Source organism: Trachypithecus francoisi, unplaced genomic scaffold (genome assembly GCF_009764315.1).
Source record: "Trachypithecus francoisi isolate TF-2019V2 unplaced genomic scaffold, Tfra_2.0 Lachesis_group5, whole genome shotgun sequence".
Lineage (NCBI taxonomy): Eukaryota > Metazoa > Chordata > Mammalia > Primates > Cercopithecidae > Trachypithecus > Trachypithecus francoisi.
Window position 1 is genome coordinate 6,677,888 of NW_022681470.1, and position 12,658 is coordinate 6,690,545.

The following is a 12,658-nucleotide window of genomic DNA, read 5'->3' on the forward strand; positions in this document are numbered from 1 at the left end:
GCTTACTACACCACCTCTTCCATCTTAGCCAGCCTCTTCTCCAGTGCTCCTTACTGGCCAGCCAAAGTAGTCCTTGAACACTCTGAAGGGATCACCTGGAACTCTTCTTGATTGTTTTCAAATTGTTCCTGCTTTGATCCAAATCCTGTGTGGCTTCTGATTTTTAGCTTCAATTCCTATTTAGAACCCTTCTACCATCTTTTGAATTAGGTCATGACATTGGGTCTTTCCAGCCTTGAGTGCACTTGGGATTTCCCTAAAGGACTTTAGCTTTGACATCCCTCTCTGATTCTTTCCGTTTGGACTCATCTTCCTTGGCTCCCTTGGTGCTGGTCTGTGAGGTGTAACCAGTCCAGGCAGGTCCAGTCTCCTGAGGGCTAGACATTTTGACATTCACCATCTAGGGCTAAGCTCCGCTGATACTGAAAACTTAGAGTCCTGAACTCTTCCATTGTGACAAAGGCCTAACCACATCTAAAACCAGGATTGAAGATTGCAAAAGCGGAAAATAGCTTCTCTCTCACATTCTGTACTCTATCCTTCCTCCCCTATGCCTTTAAGCATGGTCAGATTACCCCCACTAAGTTATTGCACCTTTGGTCTTCTTTGGTTAAATCCTATTTTGCCCTTCTGTTACTATCTTAAGAATCAGATGTTCCCAGAAGTACTACGAATTATAGCTTTGTTTACAAACAATACATCTCCCTTCCACTGGATTACAAAATTATTGAAAAGTTCTGGGCCTCTTGCCTTGAATCCACCATCTCAAGGACAGTGCCACAGCATCTCAACAGTTTGATTCTTATACGCTTATCTAAAGAAGAGCTAATGGTCTTACTTTTCCCGGTCAAATATCAGAGGATATTCATATTTTTGCTTCTCTGTGAACTTGCTTTCTTCTTTTATTTCAATGGGATATTCAGTAACATCACAAGGCAAAATGAAATCACTTGTCTGTGATAATTCAAAGAGCCTTCGCTGTCCAAAATAGCCACAATAATGTCCGTTGAGGGCATGCCAGAGCCTGAGGGAAGGAAAAGGAAGGGAGGAAAAAGTAACTGGAAAATTTGGTCAAAGTTATTCTGTTCATTAGATCATTTATGTAAATTTGCGCTGGTCCATCAAGGATTTCTTACTTGAATTCAACACTCTGTCTATTAAATACTGTGGAGCTAATCAAAATGTAAACTTTTTTTTTTTTTTTTTGAGATGGAGTTTTGCTCATGTCACTCAGGCTGGAGTGCAATGGCATGATCTCGGCTCACTGCAACCGCTGCCTCCTGGGTTCAAGTGATTCTCCTGCCTCAGCTTCCCGAGTAGCTGAGATTACAGAAGCCCACCACCATACTTGTAATTCTCGTATTTTTAGTAGAGGTGGAGTTTCACCACGTTGGCCAGGCTGGTCTCGAACTCCTGACCTTACATGATCTGCCCGCCTTGGCCTCCCAAAGTGCTGAGATTATAGGCATGAGCCACCATGTCTGGCCAACATTTTTCTTTTTTTTTTTTTGAGAAAGAGTCTCACTCTGTTGTCCAGGCTGGAGTGCAGTGGCACAATCTCGGCTTACTGCCAGCTCCGCCTCCCGGGTTCACACCATTCTCCTACCTCAGTCTCCAGAGTAGCTGGGACTACAGGTGCCCACCACCACACCCGGCTAATCTTTTTTTTTTTTTTTTTGTATTTTTAGTAGAGATGGGGTTTCACTGTGTTAGCCAGGATGGTCTCCATCTCCTGACCTTGTGATCCACCCACCTTGGCCTCCCAACGTGCTAGGATTAATAGGTGTGAGCCACTGCGCCCAGCCTCCGGGCAATATTTTTATCAGTTAGACTGTAGTCTGTAAACTCTTTGGGAAATATTAGTTTGAATCTGTATTTATGACACCCATTTGTCAAAGCCAGAAAACAAATGGGCAATGTTATTTCAGGATAATAAAACTGCCTTTGGTTGCTAAGGGTAATGGCCTCTAGTTCCATCCATGTCCCTGCGAAAGACATGATCTCGTTCTCTTTTATGGCTGCTTAGCATTCCATGGTGTATGTACACCACATTTGCTTTCTTTCTATTTTCTTTTGGGAAAATAACACTGCCCATTCAAGCTAATCAGAACCCTTGTTGACTAACAGTGTATTCGTTGAATTAGGTCTTAGAATGAGCTGTGTCTCAGCTGGCTACTTTTCAAATCAGCATCAACCAAACTTAAGGGAGGAGAGATCTCATGATGCTTTTACTATGATCAAATTGTCCTCAACCTCCATCCACAACTGCTACTATTGTGCAAATACCCTGCTGACTTTTACAACTGAGTTCTGAAAGAGGACGGCAAGAGAAGTGACTCGTTATCCATGTGCCTTGTTTCACTATCACTTCATTCCAAGAGGTCCCTCTAAATAGCCCATGTGGTTGAAAGCAATACAGAGTATTATTAGCTGGAGTGTGCCCTAGGCCATATGGGAACATAAAATAGAGTTTGGAAGATCTTCCTTCTATTTCTTGATTTCAACCTCAGAGTGGCAAATGATGGAATTAATCATCATGAGCCCTGCAGCAATGACCTAAAAGGAGGAGGGCAAACAAGCTAAAGAAACTAAGAGTAGATTCTACAAAGTCTGAGTAGCCTCCCACCTCAGAGAGGTAGATGCTGAGAAGGTGGCAGAAACAGAGGTATCTATTTGGGACTTCTGCCGCTTGACAGTGTCCTGATTAACATGAGCATCTTCTATCCCTTCCATGTATTAATTTTCCAGCCCTATAAAAATGTCATGGCCTGGCCAGAGCCTTTACCAAAGAGAAATAGACCAGGCCTTTAATAGTAAAAGTTAGAAGGGTGAGGGACTAACTTCAGAACAATTCCAAATTTATTCTGCTTTAGGCAGGACTGAAAAGATTGTAGTCTACGTGTTTCAGTGTTTCCTGCTATGCATGGAGCGCTCCCAAATAACTGACCCTGCTTCTCAGCTTGATTTCCTGGGCCTCAGATATAGAACCTTAGCTACCTTGAGCCCCACTTTGCCTCCCTGAACTTTTGTCCAAAGACTGATCACCCATCCTGTATCCCAGAGTTCAGCCTCAGTTATGTTTGTTTCATATTTTAAAATAAGATTTTAAAATGTGGAAACAAGATTTAGAATGTGGAAACTGCCTAAGTCTTTAGAGAGTGGCAGCGAGTATTAGCAAAGGGACATGGCTGGGATCTAGGCGCTTTGAACTGAGTATCTAGGGAGATTTTCACTGTAAGAAACCATAAAATTAATTTATCCATGCCAAGGATAACTGGAGTGAGCAGTGCTATGGCGTGAATGTTTTTGTCCCCCTGCCAAATTCATATGTTGAAACTTAATCCCCAAAGTGGTGATATTGATGTGAAATGGGACATGCTTAGGTCACAAGGACTCAGCCTTCACGAATAGAATTAGTGTCTTTTAAAAAGAGGCCCAGGAGAGCTTGTTTGCCGCTTCCGCCATGTAAGGACACAGCTAGAGGGCGCCATTTATGAAGCAGAGAGCAAGCCCTCAGCAGACACTGACTCTGCCAGCGCCTTGATCTTGGCCGTCCCAGACTTCAGAACAGCGAGCAATACAGTCTGTTGTTTGTAAATCACCCAGTCTAAGGTATTTTGTTACAGCTGCCTGAACAGACCAAGACAAGCAAGGAATACCTTACAACAACAGTGGCATGTACGTATGTGGTTGTGCCGTGTGTGTGCGTCTGTGTGTGTATTACAAACTCAAATGAACACTTCTGCTTACAGGCAGCTGAAAATAAGCTGGAGCAGAGACCAAGGGACTGAGTTGTTAAAAACATCTATAATAATGACATTTAATATTCTTACTCTTTCCTGCAAATAAAACAGCAGATGTCCTTTCTTTTTTTTTTTTTTTTTTTGAGACGGAGTCTCACTCTGTCGCCCAGACTGGAGTGCAGTGACACGATCTCGGCTCACTACAATCTCCGCCTCCCAGGTTCAAGTGATTCTCCTGCCTCAGCCTCCCACGTAGCTGGGATTACAGGCACCCGCCACCACGCCTGGCTAATTTTTGTATTTTTAGTAGAGATGGTTTCACCATGTTGGTCAGGCTGGTCTCCAACTCCTGACCTCGTGATCCACCCGCCTTGGCCTCCCAAAGTGCTGGGATTACAGGCATGAGCCACCGCGCTCAGCCCAGATGTCCTTTCTTACAGAGGAAGTGAATCTAACCTTTTGCCTCCAAGTAGGACCTTAGTCCTAAAGATTCACCTTGAGTTCAACATTCTAAAGCTCTTTATCCTTCCACATTCTAAACATTTTCCTCTTTTAGAGCCCTGTAGCTTAATGAGTGGTTCTAACATTCACCTAGTTGCATAAACCAGGTGTCATTCTTGACATTTATCACTTAGCTCCCCTTTGAATTAAAGTTCGTGTCTTCTTGATTTTACCTCCTGGATAGCTACCATCAAATCTAAACCACTTATTTCCAGACTGTTACCGCTCCTCTAATCCAAGCCATTACATTCACCCTGGACTTTAAACTGATCTCTTTGCTCCCACTTTTGTTGCCCAGCAATCTTTTCCCCACCCATTACCTTCCAAAAATATAAATCAGGTCATACTACTCCCCCACGTAAAATTCTGTGCAGAGGCTATTTCTTTCAGGGCAAAGATCCACATTCTTATCAGTGCCTCCTGGACACTGTATGACTTTGGTCTGTCTAACTCTCTAGCCTCAAGCCCACACAGTTAGCCAGGCTCTCTTGAATTTCAGTCCAGCAGGTTTTATGTAACATAAAATATTCCTTCCTTTTTGTTTTGATTACATTGAAATTCTCTAATGTACTTCAAAGCCTTTCTACCTCTCTTAATCTTACCTAACTTCATTCTTTGAAGGGGATAATTCATTACCATGATCTTAAGACATTTCAATATGCAGAAATTTGTTTCTAGAAATGCCATGATATTTCCTTTCTTTCTCTTTATATGTGTATGTGTCTTTAGCATTTTGTGTATAGGTACTTAGCATTATCTAAGTAACTGAAAACAATAGGCTTTGCAAAATCCATCACAGTGTCAATGAAATAATGAGCTTGCCCAGTTTTCTCAGCATCAGTTACTCTCTTTTCGATGACTTTTCTGTGACTTCTGATTCTGAGTCCCCCTCTGTGACTTGGATCTAACTCTCTGAGATACCTATCTTGCTTAATTCTTTGAAATACTTCTACAAAAAAAGCTTCACTTTTATCAAAAGCATTTGTGATACCTTTTAACATAGATGAACATGACATCGCATTTCCTTGGTCATGAAAGAGAATTCCAAATCAGTGGCCATCTTTTCAAAGTCCTTTTGTGTCATCTATTTACTTATTTATTTAAATCAATTTACCAAGATTGCATTTGAACTATAGACTTCAACTTTAGCTTAAAACCTTTACCTCTCATGCTCACAGTACTGAATTCACAATATGATACCATCTTGGCTTACCTTACTGAGCCATCGATGGAGGCAGTAAGTACCACTTGTTTTTCTTCTACATAGATTACTTGAATAATTTCCAAAGAATGAGCACGCCAGGAAAGCAGCTGCTTGAATTTCTAGATAGCAACAACAAGGCATATTCCTTGGGATAAGTACTTGCTAGTCAAAATGTAATCTTGAACAAAAGCATTTTTCATTGAGCCAGGCTTATGAGTGGACGATGTAGACATCTGTGCTAGATGATTAAGTCCTTGCCTCAGTTAGCTCTTCTCTTGCTTGTTGGGGTACCAGAAGTCCTATTTTTAAAGACTTATTAATTCATACATCTCCCTGGGAGAGGAAGTATCTTATGTCTCTGGCAATTTATCATGTAACTGAGAATTAGCGATTCATTTAATTGATGATGAGCAGATGACTAGAGGAAAGACATGCTTTAGGAGAAGGTTGGAGGGGGACTGAAAGTAAATATAATCAAGAATAGAAGGAAACAGAGCTGGAAGGTAAAAGCTAAAGGGGAGATTGGCAAAAAGACTTTTCCTATGTTCAGATTTTGTCTAGAGATAGAACTGGCTGTTTTGTTCTTTTTGGGGGAGTGTGGGATAGGAGATATATGCTATAAGTAATTAATGAAAAGAATAAAACTCAGCTCATTCTCTTTCAAAAACATCATGAATCATCTGTCACAGGAGTAGAAAAGAAAAAAATCAGGAGGCTTGATTGTTTACGTTTCTTCAGGGTGTGGTTATACTCAAGTTTAGGGCCTCTCATGGGCCTCGGGAGACATTCCAAATTGTGTGAACTAGAGTTGTTAACTGGAGAGTTTGCTCTGCAGTCACACCCCCTGTGAATATATTCCCTCTTTATCACTGATAAACCTGGACTAATACCTTACTTTGTCCTGGGTCATTTACCTAGAAGTGTAATGTGATGACAGTCCTGGCAGTTTAGAGTTCTCCTATGACTCTTCCATTCATTTAGGCTTTAACAAAGGGTAGGCACAATTCCTCCTAAATTTGCAGGCCTTCTGACTAAATTCCCTCTGGTTGTTTTTAGAGAGCCAAAGTAAAATCTGGACTCTCCTATTTCTTTTTTTTTTTTCTTTTGAGATGGAGGCTCGCTCTGTTGCCAGGCTGCCGTGCAGTGGCGTGATCTCAGCTCACTGCAACCTCTGCCTCCTGGGTTCAAGTGATTCTCCTGCCTCAGCCTCCCGAGTAGCTGTGACTACAGGCGTGTGCCACCATGCCCAGCTAATTTTTTTTTTTGTATTTTTTGTAGAGACGGGGTTTCACCATGTTGGCCAGGATGGTCTCAATTCCTTGACCTTGTGATCTGCCTGCCTTAGCCTCCCAAAGTGCTGGGATTGCAGGTGTGAGCCACTGTACCTGATCTATTTCTTATTATCTCAAAGCTATTCAAGAATATCTGGTTATCCAAGGTTTCTTTCTCTGCCTTAGGATGGCATTCTCTAACACAGACTGTTTTTATAGTAAGATACTTGTTTTGCTTCATGACCCAGTGCATATACTTGCACATGTGTTATGCATATATGCATATACTTGCACATATGTTATGCATATATGCATATACTTGCACATGTGTTATGCATATATGCATATACTTGCACATGTGTTATGCATATATGCATATACTTGCACATGTGTTATGCATATATGCATATACTTGCACATGTGTTATGCATATATGCATATACTTGCACATGTGTTATGCATATATGCATATACTTGCACATGTGTTATGCATATATGCATATACTTGCACATGTGTTATGCATATATGCTATACTTGCACATGTGTTATGCATATATGCATATACTTGCACATGTGTTATGCATATATGCATATACTTGCACATGTGTTATGCATATATGCATATACTTGCACATGTGTCTGAAACAAGTTTCACAAAAGGATACTTCACCTATGTGAAATGTACATCAATATGATCTATTCTGTTCTACTGCATTGCATTCCATTCTCTTCTATTTTTATAAAAATACTGGTTACAACTAATTTAATGATTTCATGACCCCGTAACGGATTGAAACCTGCAATTAGAAACTAAGATTGTCCTTTCTGTATGTGTGTATATATGTAATTATATGTGTGGTGTCTCTTTCTGTGGAGAGGTTTTGACTGTCTTATCTTTTAGAATATCTGTATACCATGGAGCTTCTTTTTTTTATCAGTAATATTGGGAGAGAACAAGATTGACCTTTTTTTCTAGCCTGACCTTTTAGGTATTCACTGCAGTTGTAATGTATAGCCGGACCTGGTTTAAGCATTGGTATATGTTGATCTATGTAATAAGAGGCATTTTATAGCCAGATTCTATGGTTCTGTTGTATATTTATAAATAGGCAGCCATGTACAAATGGTATGATCCCATTGTCTGAATACAGAAAAGGTTGAAATGAAGTTGAATATGAAAGAACTTAAAATAGGTTACTAAAGATTTTCTAATTTTAAATTTGTGAAAATGCTTTAAAATTATTTCTACTATTATTGTAACTCAATATTATTCTATAACTTCGTTTTGAAGATTTTCTCTAAATTTTGAAAGATCTCGGTTGCTAGTTTATAGCAATTCCATTTGCAAAACTGTAGGCTTTGAATGATATTGTATCTGTTGAAATTAATAATACAATAATAATTATCAACAGTAGGATAAAACAGTTACATAACTTCTCACCTATATATGGTTGAAGCATGCAGTTTGTTTTTGTTCAGCTTACAGCATGTGTTGATTATAAGCGATTTATAGTTACTGGTAAATGAAACTTCATGTTTCCCAAGTTGTTTGAACCTTATTGTTTTTCGTTTGATAGCATAAGTATTATATACGGAAAGAGTATTGGACTAGCAAGCAGAACCCCGGTCCTGGCCCTGGCTTCATCACTGTCTATGTGCCCCTAGGCAAGCCATTCTCTGATTTACCCTCTGCAGGTGGAGATAGTCAAACTAAAGTTGAATACCGAAACCTTAAAAGAGCTAGAATAGATTCTCTGAAACAAAAAGAAAACTCTGTTAATCAAATGAAACAGTATTTGAAATAATAACTATTCTGAGACACTCTGCAAGGAATCAAATCCTAATCAACATAAACGCCCTGTTAATACTTTTGATCCAAAAATGAAATGTATCTATTTAAGCTAATATTTAGCTTTTGATCTGATGTATTAAAGAAAAATAGGGCTATGCTAAAATAGCTGTTCCTTGGCATAATATTTTAAAAAATAGAATAAAATGTGCTTTAATGTTAGGGAGAATTTAGACTAGAAATAAGAAAAAATTTCTTAAATGGTTCTGCCCTAGATTTGCAAGGAAGGTCATGGAATATCTTATAAAGAATATGATATAGAAACTGACTGTGGAGGACTATATAATCTATGAACTCTTTCTAACTCTGGGTTGCTATATAAATTCTCACAAATAAGTCAAAACATGAAGAAGATGTGAAGTGACCAGTGGCTGGCATACTCCCTCTCCCTCACTCACTTCTTCGTCCCTTTTCACCAGCAGACCGTTGCTATTTGTCATGTAGCTCAAATTTCAATAGTATATGTGCCTTGACAACAGAGAGTCTTTTATTTCTATCCTTTATGGTGTCTAGCACAGAAAAATGCTCAATAAATATGTGCCGACGCATAAATTAAAGTGGAGAACTGAAGTTCTTACCTTTTCATCATGAGGTGGATCCAGGAATGAGCTAATATTGCAAAGGATAACATGTCCTTCTGTATAAAATTTAAACATTGGAATCTTTAATTAGATATCATGTTATCTAAATCAATACTACAGAATCTCAGAAAACAGAAATGAAAGTAGAAATTTCATATTCAAATTTATTTATTTATTTATTTATTTGAGACGGAGCCTCACTTTATAGCCCAGGATGGAGTGCAAAGGCATGATCTTGGCCCACTGCAACCTCTGCCTCCTAGGTGCAAGCAGTTCTCCTGCCTCAGCCTCCTGAGTAGCTGAGATTACAGGTGCCTGCCACCATGCCCGGCTAATTTTGTTTGTTTGTTTGTTTGTTTGTTTGTTTGTATTTTTAGTAGAGAAGGGTTTCACCATGTTGGACAGGCTGGTCTTGAACTCCTGACCTTAGACGATCCACCCGCCTTGGCCTCCTAAAGTGCTGGGATTACAGGCATGGGCCTCCGCACCTGGCCCATATTCATTTTTATGTGTAGAAATTATTTTGTTTCTGTCTTGATAAGTCTTAATGAGATTGCTTCACCCACTTAGAGTTCTTTTAGAGATCAGGGTAATGGAAATGAATATACCACCAAACAGAATCCAAACTCTTACAGAGATATTCAGCCTACAATTTAAATGCTAGTTACAAAAACTACATATCAAAGAGCAACAATGACTACACCTCACGTTTAAACTATTTACACTGCAGGAAAACAAAGGTATAAAAAAGAGTCTTGAAAGAAGCCACATGGGGAAAAAAAATGAGCACAAACATAAGAATGACATCAAACTTCTTATCAGAAGCAATGCAAGCAAGAAGAGTGGAGTGAAATATTTCACTCCACTGTGTGAGAGTGTTGAGAGAAAAAACATGTTGAGAGAAAAAACTGACCAACCTAGAATTCTGTACTTTGCAAAATTAACCTTCAAAAGTAAAGGAGAAATAAAGACTTTCTGAGACAAACAAAAATTGAGAGAATTTGTCACTAATAGGCCTGCCTTTCAAGAAATGTTAAAAGAAGTTGTTCAGAAAAAAAGAAAAATGATATAGGTAAAAAAAAAACTCAGATCTACATAAAGAAAGTAAGAACATAAGAAGGAATAACTGAAGATAAAATAAAAACTTTTATTTTTGTTAATCTTAATTGATCTACCAGATAATGGTTTGTTAGAAATAATGACAGCAACAATGTATTTGATAATTATAACTCATAAATACTTGAATGATAGTACTTATACAGGAGATAAAAGACATTAGGAATACTTTGGTATTATAAGATACAAAGTGGAATAATGTTATTTGAAAATAGGCACAGGCTAATTGTGAATATACATTATAAACTCTAGGGCAACCACTAAAAAACGTTTAAAAGGAAGTATAATAAATATGCTAAGAAAGGAGAGAAAATAGATTCACACAAAATGCTCAGTTAAAACCTCAAAAGGCAGAAAAAGACTGGAAGACAAAAACAGTAATAAAGAGCCAGGGCAACAAATTAAGAATAGTAACAAATATGGTAGATACTAATTCAATTGTGTCAATAATCAATTACTTTAGATGCCAACAATCTAAATACACCAATTAAAACAAAGAGAGTGTCAGAGTGAATTTAAAAACATGACCCAACTATATGTTGTGTATAAAAAACCTACTTTAAATATGGATACAAATAGATTAAAAGCAAAGGAACAGAAAAAGATATACCACGCTAACACTAATCAAAATAAAGCAAGTGTAGCTGTATTAATTTCAGACGGAGCAGACTTCAGAGTGGTAAAACTTATCAGGGATAAACAGAGGGCATTACCTAATGATAAAAGGGTCAATTCTCCGAGAAGATTTGACCATCCTTAATGTATATGCCCCTAATAATAGATATCAACATACTTATAGAACAGAAAGTTGAAATAGATGAATCCATTATTATAGTTGGAGACTGCAACACCCCTCTATCAAAAATGGGCAGGCCAAGCAAGTAGAATATCATTAACGATATAGTTAAAATCAATGGCACCATCAATAAACAATATAATTGACATCTGTAGATTACTTCATACACACACATTCAGAACACACATTCTTCTGAAAATCATGTAGACATTCCTCAAGATAGAGCATGTTCTGGGCCACAGAACGCACCTGAACAACTTTAAAAGAAGAGACATCATACAATGTATGTTTTCAGGCCAGTAGAAACCAGTAACAGAAAGACAACCGGAAAATCCCAAAGTACTTGGAGATTAGGTAGAATATTTCTAAATTCTTTGGGTCAAAGAATAAATCTCAAGGGAAATTTAAAAGTATTTTTTATTAAATAAAGGTGAGACCAGGTATGGTGGCTCATTCCTGTAATCGCAGCACGTTGGGAGGCTGAGGTAGGTGGATCACCTGAGGTCAGGAGTTCGAAACCAGCCTGGCCAACATGGTGAAATCCTGTCTCTACTGAAAATACAAAAATTAGCCAGTCGTGGTATCAGATGCCTGTAATCCCAGCTACTTGGGAGGCTGAGGCTGGAAAATTGCTTGAACTTGGGAGGCGAAGATTCCAGTGAGCCGAGATTGTGCCACTGCACTCCAACCTGGGCAATAGAGCAAGACTCTGTCTTAATTAAAAAAGAAAAAAAGTGAAATTGCAACTTATCAAAATTTGTGGTATGTAGCGAGAGCATTGCTAACATGGAAATTTATAGCATTCAATGCATATATTAGAAAGGAAGAAAGATCTAAAATCAACAATCTAAGCTTCTACTTTAGGAAAATAGAAAAAGAAGTAAGACCTGTCTCTATAGGGAAAAAAAAAAAAAAAGCATACACCTATAGTCTCAGCTACTCAGGAGGCTGAGGTGGAAGGATCACTTGCACCCAGGAGTTGACAGTTACAGTGAACTATGAGCACACCACTGCACTCCCGCCTGGGCCACAGTCAGACCTTGTCTCTCTGTCTTTTTTTTTTTTTTAAAGGCAACAACTAATGATGTAATGATGCCTGAGGATGTCTGATTTAATCTAGTGAATAGATAGCAGACCTCAAAGAAGTTCTTTTAACATCTACTGAGGCAGAGAAAAAGAAAGCCTAATAGCAGAATCTAGGAGCAGTCCACTTTAGTTATAATGTAGATGAGGATAGATTGGATCCCGAACCCACTCTATTTTTTTGGATCACAAGCAGAAACCACAAATTTCAGGATGAGAATGGGCTATATAATAGTAAAGTATCCTAGGCATAGGCAAAGAGAGGACTAACCCTAATAGAGGTCCGTGCTGGGAATTCTATAGTTTCAAATTTTAATTCTCTGTATTTGTCAGAAAAGGCTTGCCACATAGTAGGCAAAGTTAATGCAAGAATAAGCAGGCTATTTTTAGAAAGAAACAAAATTTGATCTTAGCTTTCTCTACAAGTTTTCTGTAAAAAGAATTAGTGTCTATATAAATTATACAGATAGATAAGTGAAAATCAGAAGTGTAAGAATATCAGAATGTAAAAGG

General features: G+C 38.4%; 1 protein-coding gene across 3 annotated transcripts in view; it reads right to left on the minus strand.

The window, feature by feature from the left end:
- The window catches only part of WDR64 (WD repeat domain 64), a 156,604-nt gene that overhangs the window by 15,381 nt on the left and 128,565 nt on the right, over positions 1-12,658 (minus strand). For all 3 annotated transcript variants that reach the window (XR_004434498.1, XM_033200785.1, XM_033200786.1), the window contains 3 exons: positions 9,148-9,206; positions 5,458-5,567; positions 839-1,024 (listed from right to left, as the gene is read on the minus strand). Coding sequence is in view for 2 of the 3 variants with exons in the window: in XM_033200785.1 (XP_033056676.1) it covers positions 839-1,024; positions 5,458-5,567; positions 9,148-9,206 (355 nt within the window). In the remaining variant the exon portion in view is untranslated. The remainder of the gene's footprint in view (positions 1-838; positions 1,025-5,457; positions 5,568-9,147; positions 9,207-12,658) is intronic.